The sequence below is a fragment of the Myotis myotis genome, unplaced genomic scaffold, assembly GCF_014108235.1.
Source record: "Myotis myotis isolate mMyoMyo1 unplaced genomic scaffold, mMyoMyo1.p scaffold_m19_p_6, whole genome shotgun sequence".
Classification (NCBI taxonomy): domain Eukaryota; kingdom Metazoa; phylum Chordata; class Mammalia; order Chiroptera; family Vespertilionidae; genus Myotis; species Myotis myotis.
This window is the reverse complement of record NW_023416368.1, coordinates 7,478,755-7,497,428: the sequence shown is the minus strand read 5'-3', so window position 1 is coordinate 7,497,428 and position 18,674 is coordinate 7,478,755. Positions and strand designations below refer to the sequence as shown.

Below are 18,674 nucleotides of genomic sequence, written 5' to 3'. Positions count from 1 at the left end.
AAACCTCTGCCACACATTTTGGAGCAGGACAGCTCTCCAACAAAATCATCATCACTGAGCTTTCGGCCACAGAACAACCTGATCCTATCTCTGCACAGGCTGCAGGGAGCTCAGGAGCGTGCTGTACCTCATCATGCACGGAATCCAGCCCTGGAGTACCTCTACACACCACCCTGGGCATCACACGAGGCTTCAGATGGCCATGAAGATGAAGTCTGAGGTTGTTTTCAGGACTCCGCCAATAGCTGGGAGTATCCAATTTCCAGTGAAGGGCTCTGCTACAAAAATCTCCCTGCAATCCCATCTCAGGACCTGAGGCTTAGGTGGTGAAAGTCCAAATTCAGTTACCAAGGCTACGGAGCTACATGAAGGGCAGGAGAGAGCAAGAAGCCAAGCTGAAAGGGTCAAGGGAGGGGTCAGGGGCCAGCCAGGCTCAAGGAGAGATGCTCAAAATGCAGAAGTCCATGGTCAAGCCCACAAACCTCAGATGAGAAGCAGTTCATGGACTCTCCACCAGGCAGACCAGCCTGAGTGAGGGCATACACTAATTGTAGAGGATGGGGAGCAAGGAGGAACTAGGGGGCAGACAGGAACTAGGGAGGCTAAAACACTCAAGAGGGAGGCAAGGTGGGTGGTTCAATGTGCTGGCAGACTTTCAGGAACCACAGCCCACACTGCTGCCAAACTGCAGAATGCACCAGGGGTCAGGAACTCAGACTGGCATTCCGGACAAGAGAAGAGGAGTCTGAGCCCACACAAGCAGTGATAAGCCATGAAGAGTGAAGCCACGTGAACTCCCACCAGGATGCACCTCACTTCCGTTCTGTTTCAGTGGAACCTGATCTCAGCCTGGGGGAGCCTGGAGGTCACTGCTGAGAGTGCTACATCTCACTGGATGGAAGGCAGCTCCTGCCCAAAGTAAGCAGGCACTTGTGGAGGAAAATGCTGGTCAAGCAGGTTCAGCATAACTGTTCTTGGAGGATCTATCCCCTCAAATTCCAAAATTTAAAAAAAAAATCATAGGCATTAGCCACATAACCACGGTGACACTGACTACTATTCTGGATTCTGTTCCAAATGCCTTTGTTAGATAAAACTTCCTAAAGTGCAGCTCCCATCCTTTAAAATAGGGTTCATGCCCAATAGGTTCCAGTTAACCATGAACGTTTGTGCATGTTATCACATTCCCATTTCTACCTATGCAAACCCTAGTCAAGCTCCAAGTCAAATAGCACCTACTTCCCCATGATGGCTCTTTCGCCAGATGTCCAGAACTTCGCATTGGCATTCCTCTCTAGATGCCTTGCATCAGACAGGTGCTGATTCAACTGGGACTCATTTTTCTCCTCTGGTTGTTCTTTGAGAATGGAGTTTAAATGTCAGAGAAGGGGCTGACTTAAAAGATCTCAGAAGAATGACATGACCAGTGGTTGGATCACAGACCTGAGCCCAGCCTGACTGGATGAATGCTAATTCACCTGCTCCTACCTAGGGAAGTTCCTTCACCTCTCTTAGTACAATGAGACAGCATGAGTTCGTGCCTTGCATGACTGCTAGATTAAGTGAGTCCATGCATGTAAAGTGTGAGCACAGTGCCAAACACACAGAGGGGCTCTCTAAGCGGTAGCTATAGTGATGGTGGTGGTTCTTTACAGAGATCTGGGGAGAGCCTGTAGGCCTCAGTCCTTCATGCTTCATCCTCTCTCTCATTCAGTCCCAGCACTACTCAAGCAAATTAGCCCAGTGCCAATGAGCACCCAAGATGGTAAAGGAATTACTGTGAGAAACTGAGTCTTCTCAGATGAGCTCTGCTGTTGACAGAAGGACCCAATTTCTCAAGCTAAAATATTTTTCAAGAGAGACTAGCACACACACACACACCTATGTACACACATACGTACATACATACACACACACACACACACACACACACACACATCTTATACTGGTAGGGCTTCTGGCACTGGCCTAATAGGTCAAGGATGAAACTAAAGTTATGATGGGAAAAATGTCATGAGAAACAAAGAGTTTATAGAAAATTCAGCAAACAGAGGAATTAAGCATTAATAGGAATTGATTCCAGAGAAAATATGAACAGAACCCCAGGGAAAGAAGATGCTATCGGCCAATAAAACCTCGAGACTTTTATCCATCCCAGCCAGAAAGAACAGGACAACATATTTAGGGAGTCCACACCCCAGACCACGGAGAGACTTGGAAAAAAAGCAGAGAGGACTCTGTGATTATGACAACCTGGATAAAGATCTATAGAGCAAGCTCACTGATTGCAGAGGAAATGGGAAGAGGAGTGGTTAATATGCTGCATGAGAAACTCAAAATGGGAAGTGTTCCTGAAAAGCTGATGAAATGAAGCTATTTGCCAAAATTTAATTAGGAGAAATGCAAAGTGTTGCACTTAGACTCCAAAAAGTCAACTGCACAAGTCTGGGGTGGGGAAGATAGGATCCACAGCAGGGAGGGCTGGCAGGCACTGGGGGTGCAGGGAACAGCCTGGTTAAAATGAGCCAAGCCAGGGGATGGCTGTCCAAAGTGAACATGTCCCTTGAAAACACACTGATGAAAGTCAAGATAGCGAGAGAGCAGACAGACGCATTATAATACAGGCAAAGAAGATGGGAACCCGGTTAGAGGAAGATAACTAGAAATGGGGAGAGAACCTGTCTCAAGTCTAACAGAATAGGTGAGGTAATTCTAAAAATGTCTGGGAGAAAAGAGAAGCCTTGGGTAAGTGGGTGGTGAGAAACACAACAGCAATATGATTTTTGAAATCCTATCATTTGGAAAAAGAATTATACTTGCTCTGTGTAACAACAAGCAGTGGCAGATAAGTTCAAGCCCCAGACAAAGAAAAAAATTATTCTTAGAACTGTTTTTAAAAATGGAATAAGTTCCTTTAGGAAGAATTGAGTTCCTCACCACTGGATGTAATCAAAGGAGAATGGCCATTTTCTCCAAAATTATGTTGGTGGAAGAGCAACACCCACATGGTTGGAACTTGGACAGGAGAATCCCTTTCAACCCTGTCAATCTCTATTTTTCCAAAACAGGCTTTATCTTGAGCATTCTCTGGAGGGAAGACCACAGTCAATAAAATTACGATAGGAACACTTGTGTACTGTGATTGAAGCGGTCAGTGTAAGTTCATTCAATACTCCCAGCACCCTATGACGGGGGTATTTTTATTCCCATTTTACAAATGAGGAAACTGAGGTCACCCAGCTAGTAAGTGGCAAACCAGAACTGGAGCCCTGTCTGGGTCTGGCGTCCACACGTTTACCCACAAATATCCTTAGTTTTTCCCCCTCCCTAATCCCCCATACTGAGGGCCTTTAGTCACTCACCTCTCCACAAATTATACAGGAGAGAGCTGTATGGAGATGATGCTGGCAACAGAACACGAAGACCACAGTTGTGGGGAAGACAGTACTTCCTGCGGCAGAGCTGCAATAGCAGTTGTTACAAAACACAACCCAGGTCTTCCAAACAGAATCAGAGGTTTCCTATTAAGTTGGAGCTCCTTCCACCTGGGCGAGGCTGATTTAAATTTCAGGCCAGAGAGTCCGGGACAATGGAGAGCCTTGAGAAGTCAACACCACGCACCAGGCGGGGCACCCTCTGCCTCTCCCCCATCCGGAATTAGTGGCGGTTCAGAAAAGCTTCCATGCCTTTTTGGTTTTTTTTGTTTGTTTTTGTTGTTGCTTTCCAGCAGTTCCAAAAAGGGTTAAGCCCACCTTGCATAATGAGGGTGGAGCATGCTAGTAAATGCAGCTGTTTCAAGTAAAAGCAGCCATGGAGGCAGACCCGGGAAGTCAGTACAAGGGGGTATTTAGGGAAAGACAGGAGGAATGAACATTGGAAAACAAAAAAAGTCAGGGCCAAAAATTCCCTATGAAAATCCAATCCCCCAAAATAAATAAATAAACTGCATTCCTTATTTAAATAGACCACAAAGCAGCAAGCCCATGGCAAAGATAGAAACCACTTCAGCCTTAATCCCCTCTTTGTGGAAGGGAGGCCAACCTGGGCTTAGGAGAGAGGAGAGGGAGGAAACCAGCGGGAGGGTGTTGGGCACCGCCTACGTGCGGGCAAGGAAATCACCTCCACGGGCCACATTTGGAGTGGGCATCTCAAATCTTCCAGCTGAATGGGGCCCCAGCCATGGCCACCATCATTGAGAGCTTGTGGAGAAGTATGTGCCAGGTACAGCGTGAAGCCCTTCCTGCACATTATTCCAGTCAATCCTCCCCAAGAGGAACGCTCGCCATGCACACTTGACAAGGAAAAGGAGCCGGCGCTGAGGAGGCAGGGCACTGCGCACGGGGCTGAGCGCTTTACGCGCTCACCTGGGGCCACGTGCACTCTATCCCACGGGGCCAGTGCAATTATCATCCTTGTGTCGCAGGTGTGGACATGTGGGACCAAGGCAGTAAATAGCCTGCAGCCAAGAGCGGAGAGGGTACAACAGCAAAGACATAACAGAGCCAGAATTCAAACCAGAGCCATCTCCAAGAGCCCAATCCTGAAACCCTAGGCACTGGGCTCTGAAATCTTCTTGCCGTGGCCTTTTTATTTTATTGTAAATTTTTTTTTATCCTCACCTGAGGATATTTTTCCATTGATTTTTAGAGAGAGTGGAAGAGAGTGGGAAAGACAGAAATATCGATGTCAGAGAGACACATCAATTGGTTGCCTCCTGCACACACCTAACCAGGGCCGGGGGCCTGGGAGGAGCCTGCAACCAAGGAACCTGCCCTTAACTGGAATCGAACCAGGGACCCTTCAGTCTGCAAGACGACACTCCATCCACTTAGCCAAACCAACTAGGGCTACCTCTGCCCTTTTAGTTGACCAAAAAGATCCCACAACTCTCAGACCCATCATTCACACTTTCCAGGGGAGAAAAAAACCCTGTGACAACAAACAGAACTGGAGAGAAACAATATAATAATCAAAATGGCAAAAGTGCAGAAATAATGTAAGACCCAGATGATCTGCAAAAGCAACACTTAATAATGATCCTACAAATACATCAATTAATAGAAGAAGTGCAGCAATCAAAAACCACGGAGAGTGCAGGATGATGCTGACGAGTTCCTGATTAGAAGGTGATATGATTTAAGGGTTCAGGATTTCTAGCTCTTTCCACAGGAATGTGCACAGTAGGAGTTTTGTAAGGTTCTTCTGGCAACCAGACTCAGGTGAATCACTCATTAGGAATCTTTGATAACTCTAGTAAGGGAGTAATTTTAGTTTACAAGAGTCAAATTTTAGAAAACCTTAATAACTCATGAGTTACAATAACTAGTAAGTTGTCTTTAACCATGCATAAAAATACAAATCTATAATTGCCCATCTTTCATTGTAACAACTAAAAGAGACTTTTTCTTTCTTTTAGAGAAATCATTCACTTAGTCAACACATATTTGTTGAAAACCTACTATGTGCCAGGGACCTTTCTAGACACTAGAGCAGACACAAGAGAACCATAAATGGAAAACCATTAATGCTATTCTAGAATTCTATCAGGAAAACGAGGCTCAGAGAGGTAAAGCAATCTGTTCAGAGTTGCAAAGCACTGTGCTTCCCTGAAAGGCCACCTGGCCGTGTTTGGCTCATCGTGATTCACCAGCGTGCCCCTGGCCCTCTGAGCTGGCCCTGAGGGCAGGGAATGCCAGGACACAGGGCTTGGCTGTTGAGCATCTTGGAAAGTCTCCCACTTGACCTTGGGACCTCTGTGGTCAAGTGAGGGAAAGCCTATGACACAGTGTGGGTTTTTATTGGACCCAACCACTGGCGAAGCTTGCCGTCATCTGGAGTGATGGAGAAAATTAAGTTACCACATTCTCACGTTTCAGCCTTTCGCCCGTTTTCCTTCGCAAACAGGAAATGTTTATTTAAATACAGCAGTCTCCAGCATGTTCCGGAGCCAAGTGAAAAACCAAAGATGTCCACTCTTGCCCCGCTCAACTGTTCAGGCCACCACCTCGCTGTGGGTGCGAAGAGGGCCTCTGCCTGCCTTTAGGCAGGATGGGGAGAGGAGGCCCCACGTGAGAATTCATTTTCATCTGTCTCCTCTTTTCCAGGCCGAGACTGTGGTTGGAGAAGAATTACATCTGTGAGCTCCTTTTGTGCTCAGAAGGGTAAATGCAACATCTGTTTACTCTGTGCTCCATGGTAAATGTTTTGTTTCAGGCACCACCATTCACTTCCTCTCCTCCTGTCCTCTATCTTTGCTACACGGATAATAAATTACATTGAATTCCCCTCTGCGTTTATTTAACTTTCTTGTGGGTGTCACCTCCTCGTTGAGGGGGAAAAATTGTCAGTAGTTTATAAACGACAAAGAGTTTCTCTTTCTGTGAGTTGTACTGACATTAGGGAGAAGAAGCTGGAACACAGACCCCCGACTCTGATAGCAGCTTAATTACGAACAATTCAACAGGCCCCATTGCAGGCCTGAAGCAAAGTCCAAATGGTGACCACACTATCCTCACACAGGTTTTCTTTAATGGTGTACCACAAGCAGACAAGGCCTCAGAATTAAAAAATACCCAGAGAACAAAGCACAAGTGTGCGCGCGCATGTGGGCACACACCACACACACACACACACACACACACACACACACACACACGCTCCCCTTCAGAAAAGCCTCTTTGGGGGGTAGAGCAGCAGGAATGAAGAAGGGAAAAGTGTTTTTTCTTTGTTATAAAGCACAGAGTAAGCGTGTGAGATCAGAAAATGAATTTTAGGAAGATCCCAAGCATCTGACAGCAATGCTGACAAAACATATGCCCATGAAAAAACTGAGCCCTGAGAAGTTCAGAGGGCTCACGAAGAGATGTGTCCTTCCCCCTCCTTTGCTTACATTCTTTAAGTTGAATCGCAGGCTTTTTTTTTTTCTGTGTATGCAATGTTTTTATACACAGTTACTGGAATGCAGTAGATACTCAAGTAATGTTTGTTGAATGAATGAATGAGAAACTTTTCTTTAAAGAAATCCTTTGCATAGATATGCCAAATATCTGCACAGAAGTTTACAGACTTAAAATGCTCTATCTGAGTTGACTGAGAGTGAAGGGTGGTGAAGGGCTATGGCTGCTCTTAACCCTTACATTCATCCTGACCTAGCTTGCTTCTAAAGGCTGCCCCTTCTCCCCAGGAGGGCAGAGCCTAGAATGAGGCAAGCCTTGCTGCATCACCCCATTGCACCCCAAAGTGGCACCAGTGTCCAGAATTAAGGCAGTCAAGACTCAGGTTTTCTAAAGCACCTCCTACTCTGCCAATGCCTGCCAGTGACCATGACTCCAGCAGGGGCCCATGGAAATGCGAAGGACTCCAGTCTCCGCCCAACTCTTCCCAGTTATAGAGCAGATGAGTCCTCTGGGGTGGGGTGCTCACTGCAGTCCTGCACCTATGAAGCTCGTGAAGACGTCCTACGTGTCAAGAGGAAACGGCCCATTCTCCTCTGTTGCCCAAAATGCAGCAGGATTTTAGAGTCAGGGGAGAAGTAGTCTCAAGACTCCCAAAGGAGAGCTCAAGTCAATGTAAGCTAGCTGTTGTAACACATACCTGAAGCAGCAGCAGCAGTTGCCTATTCTAAGCCCCAAGCCCAGTCAGAACTCTCCCAGAACTCTCTGTTTATAGATCTTGGCCTAAACTGACTCTTGTTCCAAGAGGTACAGCAGAGTAGCAGAGGTGTGGACTTAGGAACCAGACATGTTCGAATTGGAACACTTAACTAGCTACATGACTTTGAGCAAATGACAAGATGGCTTAACTGTAAAGTGAAATAATGAGCATTACCAGTATCCAATATAATAACCCAATATAATAAAAGCTAATATGCAAATTGACCAAACGGAGGAACAACCAGTCACTATGACACGCAGTGACCACCAGGGGGCAGACGCTCAAGGCAGGAGCTGCCCCCTGATAGTCAATGCGCTGGGCTCATGGCTGGTGAGCGCAGTGGTAGTGGCGGGAGCCTCTCCCACTTCTGTGGCTGTGCTAAGCCGGCAGTCGAACATCCCTCGAGGGCTCCCAGACTGCAAGAGGGTACAGGCTGGGCTGAGGGAACCCCTACCCCCCAGTGCACGAATCTCGTGCTCCGGGCCTCTAGTAACTAATAAGACTGTTGTAGGGAGACAATGAGATAGTACATGCTAACAAACTGAGGCAGGAAAAGCATTCATCAAACATTAGCTACAGTTATTTTTTCACTAACTCATATGGAGCTTTCAGGAAAGCTCCAGGAAAAAGGAAGGTAGTTCTATTGTGTCTCCACCCAAGGATATATAAAGAGGAAAATTAGAAATGAGGTGGCAGGGGGTGATGACCAGGAATAACATGCTCTAGGACAATTCATCTCAGACTTAGCACCGTTCTCTTCCAGCCTAAAGTCACGAAGGCAGAATGCATCTACCCTAAGACATGTGGGGAAAGAGGATGGACGGAGAGCAAGACACAGAGGAAGTCTGCCACACCACAGCAAACTCTCACCCACTTCTGGGCTGTGTTCCCAGGCCAGTTCCACCCTTTCTCCCCCCTTCCCTACTCCCCAAACTGCAGGCTAGGAAGAGCCCACCCCGAGTCCAAGTTTTGAATTTGGTCTGAGGATCAAAATGATAAATGTTTCCAAAACGTTGACATATGAAATGTAAATATTTGGTTGCACAATTGGGGTTAAAACGAGGGTCAATCCACCCCACTCTCGGAGTGCCTCTCCTCCCACTGCCAAGCCCAGGACCTGAGGCTGCGTGCGGTTTATAAGATTATAGCGCTTGGTCTCATTTAAAGGGTTGTCAGCATTTCCATTCTCCTTCTCTGGCCCTTTCGGGTAGGCATTTATAAGCGAGCCATAAAAAATTCACCCTGACTGCAGCTTGGCATCTCCGAGGCTGCGCTCCAGGCAGGGCGGGTTTTGCAAGCACCCTCTCTGAATTCGTTTGGTTCCTCAGAAGTTAGACCTTCACACACACTCTCAACTTTCCTCGCAAGGGCAGCCAGACGGCGGCTGGCCCAATCTGATCTCCAAGCCGGTCACAGACTGGGCCCTCTCTCCTCTCTCCTCTCTCCTCTCTCGCGCGCCTGCCGCCCCATCACCCCTTCTCCTCTGCCCCTCTTTCAGGAGCGCGGATCCCTTATCCTCACCCTAAGACTCCTTGGCTGAAATGTTCTCTTCTTCTCCTGCCAGCATTCTCCTTGGAAGCTGTCAGCGGGCCGTGTCTGCAGCCCTCGCCCCTGGAGAGGCACTGCTCTTTGCCCACCGCAGGGGGCTTCGGGACCGCTCTCCCCAGACCTGCCCAAAGCCACAGACCCCTGTCAGAGAGCGAAGGATCCCGTCCAGGAGGGTGAGAGCAGAGACTGCAGACAGCCTGGCCAAAGGAAAAGGCAGAATCTGGCGCCTGGGGGCCTCTCTGTGGGACCCAGGTGGGTGGCCCGAGTGGGGCGGGGCAGGGGTACTCACAGGCGCTCGGCGTTGCGGGGGATGCCGCGAGGAACCGCCCGGAGGCCCAGCCCGTGGCAGTCCACGCTGGCGGCGGAGCAGGTACACTTGGTAGGGCAGGCGGCGGCGGGGGCCACGCTCAGGACACTCGCCAGCGCCAAGGCCAGCGCCAGGCGGGCGCGCACGGTGGCGCCGGCCCCTGTCCGCCCGGGGGCCATGGTGTGCAGGGGCCCGCGCCCGGAGGAAGCTGCCTCCGTGGGGCAAGATGCGTAGAGCCCGGGGAGACGCGGGGGAGCACGGACGGCCTGGAGAGCAGGCGGTGGAGTTGGCGCGGAGGAGGAGCGAGCTCGGCGCTCAGGCGCACGGGGCGCAGGAGGAGCGGGGCGCGCCGGGCGAGGGAGAAGGCAGCAGCTCCATCGGCGGGGCCGACGCTGCCCCGCTGCACATCGCTTGGAGTGCCCAGGTGCCGAGCGCCCCCTGGCCCCGCTGGCCCGCTGCCCGGGGTGCGGACCGGGTCGGGGACCTGGGGTGGCAGCGCAGTGGGGCACAGTGCCCGAGGAGGTCCGCCTTGGAGCTGGGCTCGAGAGCGCGGCAGTGGCGGCCTGGGCACAGGGCAGCCGGGTGAGCTGGCCGGCGCTTGCTCTCTCCATTCACTGAGCAGGGCAGACACCAGAGACGCGGGCCCACCCCTCCCGCCCCCCACAAAAAACGCCAGCTCCGCCTCCCATTGGCTGCGCTGCGCGTCATGTTGACTAAGTTGAGAACTTTGCTAGAGCAACCGAAGCCCAGAGGGAGGGGGCAGCAGAGGAGGGAGAAGGAAGGAAAGGAAAGGGTCTCCGCCAGCCGGGCCCCAGAACTGGGACTCATTCACCAAGGACAAATCAGGCTGGTGACGCTTTTTCTTTAATCCGGCACTGAGCTAGGCACTCTGCTCATATTTTTTCTTTCGGTTCCAACAGCGTCCCGCAAGGGGGCATTTAAGTTATCCCCATTTTATAGTTAAAAAAAAAAAGCTCAGAGAAGTGACGTGACTTGCCAGAGGTCACACAGCTACTAGGAACCCCAAACCGCTGCACTCTCCACTTCACCCACGTTTTTACATCACAGTCCATCAAAGCTGCATCGCTACCTCATCAGAAAGATCCTCAAAGAGCCCACCTAATCTTGACAAAGATCCACAACTTATTCCTAAAGGACCTACTATATTGACACGAATGCACTCCGCAGCCACACATGTCACAGAATATGGCTGTCCGTGTTGTTCAGGTCGTTGATGACAAACCCTACCCACCCCCCACCCCCATGCCTGCCCTGCTTTGCCCAGACCCAGTGTCTGCTGTGCTGCTAAAAGTAGTGATGCTGCCTCTATAGCCCTTGTACTTCTGCAAGGTGACCTGGGCCAACCGTGCCACATCTGGGGCGTCCTTTCCTCAAAGAAAGGAGGCCGCAGCCCTGTGCCCACCTCACTGGGTAGTGTGGAACATCAAAGAAGAGAGAGTGTTTTTGCAAAACAGCCATTCACAGAGGAGGCAGCGCCTCTGCCCCCAGCGCCTTCCTACTTCAGTGCCTGCCCTGAATTGGCCAGGTCTGAGCTTTTCCAGATGCCTGCGGGGAGGAGCGCATGTGTTAGAGGCTCCATAAATACTCCTAGGAATGATTTTGTTTGTTTGTTTGCAGGCAGAGAGCAGGAACTGGAGGAAGCATTGTCCAGACTTCCTTGGGGTCTGCTCACACTGGAAAAGTCTGAATGAGCCCTGCTCATACATACATTCACACATACACACACATGCTTACACACACTCGAGCTCACACTCATACTCAATCACACACACACATGCACATGCATTCTCAGAACACAAACACAGTATCACATGTACCAGTTACGAAAATTACGCCACTGGGAACTCTTTCCTTTTCTTTCATGGAAATGCTATTCTGATTCCTTCTACCTCATTTTCCATAAGGAAACTTTCAATTATTTGACCACATCTTGTGAATATATAGTAGAGGTGCAGATTTTATTTTATTGTACTTAGCAGATTTTCAAAGTCTTAGTTCCAGGCACCTAATTGTACGTATGTGCATACACACATGCACACTTCAGCCTCCATCATTCATAAACACATTAGGTGCAATTTACAGCTGTTATTCTTGGGAACAGCTTTCCCTACAGATGCTATTGTGATCGCCCTCTGGTGGCCATAGAGGTCTTTGGGCCTCTGGTCCTTGGGGGTGATTTCAGCATTTAAGAACTCTAACCATCCTTTCCTCTGAGGCTTTCCTCCAAACCTTGAACCAATTTAGCACCAGGTCTGAGGCAGATGAGAGAGCTGGGCAAAGGCCCAAGGGCACACGAGCATCTCAGACAGTCTGGAGCAGAAAAGAGTAGGGTTTTCTTTGTTTTCCCAAATGCACCCTAGAGCATGTTCCAAATCCCTTCAGGCTGGGCCTGGGTCTGTGCTCTGAGCATAGTGGGGAGGGGGAGGCTGTGTTTCCATTTAAACTGCTGGGGTTTCATGAGCCACTATACCTGTAGGTGACTTCATAGGCATTGAAACGTGCTTTTCCCTGGGAGAACAGAGTGCAGGGGTCAATCATTCCCAAGGAAGAGGCAAGTGTAAGAAACAGGAAGTATTCAAGACACAGGCTCCACAGGATCAGGGACTGTTTGGGCTGGAACAACCTCAGGAATCACCTGACCCAGCGTTTCTGCAAGTGCATTCTGACAACTACTAGTTCTGTGTGTTTCTTCATGGGTTCATCATGGGGTGGGGGTTGTTTCCTAGGGCAAAACATAGAGTGAGAAATGCTGCTCATTTTCACCTATCTCAGAGATGTGCATCACAGACGAGTGAATTCAAGACCCCAAGAAGTACTGTGGTAAGGAGATTGGATTAAGACCTGTTTAACCCTCTTTTCCAGGATAGCTGACCTCTTTACATGTAAACTTAAAATATTTTGGACTATTTGGAGAACCCTCAATATCATTAAACCCTCTATGAACTAACAGGGAAACTGAGTCTCAGAGAGGAGAGAAGTCTGGGTAAATCCTTGGGAAGTCAGGCTGTTGAGTCAGATTTTTTTTTATGTCTAAGTGTTAAAGATGTTTTTACACTCTGTGATGTGATTTTTTTCAGAGTTCCACAGAAGCCTCCAGAACCAACTTTCAGATTTTTCTCTTTTTCTCCCATAAGTTTCTCAAAGCAAACTGCCCACCCATTCTCTCTAGATAACTCCTCTACCTGTTTTCTGTGCCTTGGTAAAAGGCGCCATCATTCATGGGCCAGAGAATAACTAATTGAAGTTAAAAAGGCCTTTGGGTGGCATACAACATTTATAAGGGGAAAAATGAAGAAGGACACTTTAGAAAAGATAAGAACCAAGGCAGGATCTAGGTGCCAAGCCCAAGATTCCCAAATTCCCAGGAGGGAAAGACGGATTGGCCTGACTTAGGCCACATGATCACTGCCTTGGCCAGAGAAGATGAGAACCTATGGGTGACAGTTCCACGGAACCTACACTCAGCTGGCAGGTAGGAGCAGTACTCGCAAAGGGAAATTGGGGAGCTGTCGGCTAACAAAGCAGGGGAAGGAAAAGACAAAACAGCACCAAAGCACCTTTCCTCTGCCTCACACCATCGCCATGCAGTTCCTGAGCCCTGTCAGGTCTCCCCATCATTGTCTCTTGAATCTGTCCCTCTTCATTTTGGGGCCTCCTGCCATTGTTCAGATTCTTCAGGCATCGCCATTGCTCACATGGCACCTACATCCATTCTCTAACTTTGTTTGTTCCCCCAATCCATCCTTACTCTAATGATCAAAGGATTTTTTTTTATAAGCAAACCTGGACAATGTAATCCTGAACTTGGAAGTAGATTTCTGCCTCTACCACCTCATCTCCCATCAGTCTCTGACACCACTCAGTGTCTCTCCTAGATCATCCTTCTCTGCTCTTTCCTATCTGGCGAGCCCAGACTCAGTTTAGCTGGCCATTTCTCCAGGAAATCTCATTGGTCCAGACTCTCAGATTCTCAAGGGCAGTGGCTCTATCCAATCCATTCACTCCAACATTTTATTATAAACACTTCAAGTATATAGAGATGTCTAGTCTATTTTTGCATGCCTGATACCTAGAGGTACAAAAAATTCTTTGGTGATTGATGAATGAATAAATGAACAAATATGTGAATGAATAACCTTCCTAGTCAGCTAGCTTATTTGACATCCTGTTGTTTCAGTTTTACTTATTTTGATGAGTGTCACTTGATCTTTTGGAGGAGGAGGAGGAGGAGATTACGTTGTTCCAGAATTTCTGGGGTGGGGGGTTGAAAACTATACCCCGCCCCCCACTCCTTTCTGATTGTTTGCTCCCACCCATTGACAGTTTCCATTTGTGCTTGTCGTTCTCTGGTGGATTATCCAGGTCACTCTCTGCCCACTGTCACCCTATTTATCCTTAGGAGGCTGTCCTCTACAGGCTGCATCACCTGCCCTCCCTTGGGTCTGGCCATGTGGGGAACTACCTCAGAGAGCTGGAGTAGAGGCCAGGACTTCCTCCACAAGGACAGCAGTTTGACAGTGGTTTACTTCCTCTGGAGGTCATAGTTCATGTCCTCCAGCTACCATTCCCACCCCCTTATCTCTGTAGAAGGTAGAAGCAGGTACAGCTTCCCACTGTTGCTAAACCTGGGGTAGACCCCCATCCCTTATTGATTCCTTAACCCTGACTCACTTTTCTAAATAGTCCCTTCACTAACTTTCTTCATTTATTCCTTTCAGTTATGTCATCTATTAGGGACCCTGAAACTGGTACATTACTCCATGGAGCCACTGAAGCAGATCTTGGAGGTGTAGGTGAACAGGGAGGGAGCGGAAGGAGAATCCATGAAAACTCCAATTTGAGATTAAAACTGTGATCTCTATTAAGTCCTCCTGGCAGAGAGAATAACTCATGTACATGAATTTTTAGGTCATTTCTGGAGAGCAGGGTTAAGGGAAATGTACCTGGGAGGCAATTTTTTAAAATGCAAATTGCTTCTTTCTTTCTCCCTTGAGAATGAAGGAAATAATAAAAGCTTACTGCCAGTTAAACTATTGAGCTTCCCCAAGGGGCAGGGTCTACTCTGACTAGATATATATTTGAGAAATTAATACACAATTTTAAAATATATAACTGATCCTGGAGAAGAAGATAGGGCTACAGAACTTTCCAAAATCCAGATCCACCTATAGAGGACAAGCATTACTTGGTCTTTACTCCAACCATGTAACTGTGGTTCAGAACTTACTTATTTTTATATGATCTTGCCAGATGTGGGGTCAGGCTCCTGGTCCTCAGTGCCAGAGTGCTGACCTGAGAGGCCTGGCAGACAGGTAAGTGCAGTCATGGGCTTCTCCAAACTATGCAATGAAGATTTGTCTCATATTTGAGCAAAGCAAGAACTATCACTGAGAAAATGGCTCTTCAATTTGAGGAATATTAATCACCTAATTAACCAGAACACCTGCTCATAAAACTCACTCCACCCAGTAAACTAAATCAAACAAAGTGTGAGGATGTGCCACACAGACTTGGTGGTGGCATCTGCATTCTTGGCTGGCCTCTTTGGCACTGGGGTTCACAAAACTCTCTAGCCAGCTGTTAGGCTTGACAGAAACTTCAGAATGCCAGACTTGTTTAGCAAGCAATGATTAGTGCAAACTCAGAAAACTCCTCTTGCAACTCCGTGGATGTCCCTGATGTGCTTGGGCATGTTCTGAGTGTTTTACATACAGTAACTCTCTAATCCTCACAACAACCAAATGAAGAAGGCCCCTACTGTGGCCAAAATTGGCTGAATGCTCACAGATCCAATTTCTTCTTCCTGGATACACAGGAGAACTACATTTCCCAGCAGCCCTTGCAATTAGGTTGGGGCCATGTGCCTCATTTTGACCAATGAAGTTTGTGCAGAAGTGATGCATGCCACTTTCAGACTTGGTCTTACATAATCAGGCAAGCCTTCTTTCTTTTTGTGGGTTTTTTAAAATATTTTTTTATTGATTTCAGAGAGGAAGGGAGAGGGAGAGAGAGAGAGAAACATCAATGATGAGAGGGAATCATTAATTGGCCGCCTTCTGCACGCCCCCTACTGGGGATCGAGCCTGCAACCCAGGCATGTGCCCTAGACTGGAATCAAACCCCAGACCCTTCAGTCCACAGGCTGATGCTCTATCCACTGAACAAAACCAGCTAGGGTGAGCCTGCTTTCTTTTTTTGGCTGGACAAATACAGGGTATCCATTGAAGGATCAGAAAGTGCCCTGAGATAATGGTAATGCCACAGACAGGAAGACACTAGTATTCCTGAATCAACACACAGAAGGCAGTGGCCAAACTTAAACTCACCTTTGAGACTTGGGGGTTGTTTATTATAACCATTAGGCTGATATGTCAGTGTAATCTTGGCAATTATATTTTCCCAAATCACAAAGGACCAACCTTGCAGAAAGCTACTATTCTATGTGGTATGATTTCAGAAACAATAGGAAATTCTCTCCTCCCCCAAATAATACCTCCTCCTATTGGTTAATTGAGAGAATGCTTTTAATTAGTAACCCTCATTATCTTCCCTTAATGTATTTCTTACTTATTCATTCAACATATATTTACTTCCTAGGTACAGATAATGTTATACATGACACAATGAGACAAAGTAAACGATTGCACTCTCATGGAGTTGATTATGGGAAGCTGACATATAACAATCAATTAAACAAGAAAGTAAATATATAATCCTATCTAATAAAAGAGAAACATGGTAATTAGCATACATCTGCTACCCTTCCCATTGGCTAATCAGCGAGATATGCAAATTAACTGCCAGCCAAGATGGCGGCCGGCAGCCAGGCAGCTTGAAGCTAACATGAGGCTTGCTTGCTTCAGTGACGGAGGACTCCAATGTTCCCCGCCTGCCTTGCCGGCCTCTGAGCTTGCAGTTTGAAACATTGTTACAAATATAGAAGCTAAACAAAACCCCAGAAACCTGCTTTCAGCCCGCCGGGATCTCAGAGTTGGAGTTGATACAGTGTTTCGATTATAGAACCCAAACAAACCAGATACCTGCTTTCAGCAGCAGAGGCCTCAGAGCTGGAGCCAGAGCTAAAGCTGGCCCAGAATAAAAAAGAAAAAAAGGAGCAGTTGGGAGCTTCAGTCACCCGCCAGCCTGAAAACAGCCCTCAGCCCCTCACCCAAACTGGCCAGGCACCCCAGTGGGGACCCCCAACCTGAAGGGTGTGTGACCAGCTGCAAACAGCCATCATCCTCTCACCCAGGCTGGCCAGGCACCCCAGTGGGGACCCCCACCCTGAAGGGTGTGTGACCAGCTGCAAACAGCCATCATCCTCTCACCCAGGCTGGCCAGGCACCACAGTGGGGACCCCCATCCTGATCCACGACACCCTTCAGGGCAAACCAGCCGGCCCCCACCCATGCACCAGGCCTCTACCCTATATAGTAAAAGGGTAATATGCCTCCCAGCACTGGGATCAGCGGAGCTGCGAGGCCTCCCAGCACCAGGATCAGTGTGACAGGGGGCAGCACCCAAACCCCCTGATGGCCCTGCGGCTCTGTGTGTGACAGAGGGTGGGGCCACAACCTCCCTATCCGCTCTGCTCTGTTCGTGACAGGGGAAGGCGCCCCAACCCCCTGATCACCCTGCGGCTCTGTGTGTGACAGGGTGCAGCGCTCCAACCCCCCCCCCCCCCCAGACCCTGCTCTGTGTGTGATGGGGTAGAGCCATAACCTCCCCATTGGCCCTTCCCTGAGTATGACAGTGGCGGTGCCCCAACCCCCTGATCGGCCCTGCTCTGTGCATGACAGGGGGCAGCGCCCCAAATCCCCAATCGGCCCTGCTCTGAGCCCGACCAGGGGCTGCACCTAGGGATTGGGCCTGCCCTCTGCCACCTGGGAGCAGGCCTAAGCCAGCAGATCGTTATCTCTCGAGGGGTCCCAGACTGCGAGAGGGCACAGGCCGGGCTGAGGGACCCCCCTCGCTCCCCCCCCCCCCTCACGCACAAATTTTTGTGTACCGGGCCTCTAGTTACTAATTATAAAGTTTTAGGAAGTCAATTAATAGGGTGATGTAATAAAGACTAATTGAGTCTGGCAAAGTTTCAAAAAAGTGATCAGGGGAAAAACTCAAAAGATAAGAAGCTAGCAATGATGTAATAAGGGATGGAGTCAGTAGGTCACCAATCCAAGAGACAAAGCAGCATATGCACGGATCCTACAGTATGAGTGGCTAGCTGGAGGAACATAAAGAAGGGAGGGCGCTATGGGTGAATCCTACAACATGAGGGATACCTGTTCTGGGAAGGTCAGAATTATTTCTCCTTCACTGTTGTATTGACCCCAGTCTATGTGAAATGTTATAATGAGTGATATCACTGCTTTGATTTGTGTATAAAGAGAAACCTAAACTCTTGGATTAATCTGACCTGACATCGATTCTATTGCAGTTCCAGGGGTTTTTGCATACAAGGAGTCTGGTAAACTAATTAGGAGATTTGTATTAAAGCTATCTGTATAGGCAGCATCACATTTGTTCACAGCTTTTAAGTTTTTCAAATTAAAGCCAGAAATTTGTCAGATCATATTTTAAAAAGCAAGAAGAAATCACAAGAGTAATTAGAAAATATTTTGAAGCGAATTAATCTGAAAACACAAATTATGAACATTGTGGAATGAAGCTGAAGCAGTGTTTAGAGAGAACATTTTGTCATTAAAGACTTATATTACCAAAGAATGGAGGTTGAAAATCAATAACCTAAGATTCCGCTTTTAAAAACTAGATAAAGAAGAACATGTCAAACCCAACGTAAATAAAAGGGAGGAAATTATTAAATAAAGAGCAAAAATCACTAAAATTGAAACAGGAATGCAATGGAGAAAACCAATAAATAAAAATTGTTTCTTTGAAAAGATAAATAAAATTTAAAAAATACTTTTAAAATAATATTTATTTAAAAAGAGAGAAGACAGCCCTAGCTGGTTTGCCTCAGTGGATAGAGTGTCAGCCTGTGGACTGAAGGGTCCCAGGTTCGATTCCAGTCAAGGGCATATGCCAGGGTTGTGGACTCGATCCCCTGTGGGGGGCATGCAGAAGGCAGCCCATCAATGATTCTCTCTCATCATTGATGTTTCAATCTCTCTTTCCTTTTCCCTTT

General features: G+C 47.9%; 1 protein-coding gene across 1 annotated transcript in view; it reads right to left on the bottom strand.

Moving 5' to 3' along the window:
• SLIT3 (slit guidance ligand 3) overlaps nucleotides 1-10,118 on the bottom strand; it is a 533,716-nt gene extending 523,598 nt beyond the window's left edge. The window contains exon 1 of the mRNA XM_036313891.1: nucleotides 9,491-10,118. Within this exon, the coding sequence (XP_036169784.1) occupies nucleotides 9,491-9,687 (197 nt within the window). The 5' untranslated portion in view covers nucleotides 9,688-10,118. The remainder of the gene's footprint in view (nucleotides 1-9,490) is intronic.
• Between the last annotated feature and the right edge of the window lie 8,556 nt (nucleotides 10,119-18,674).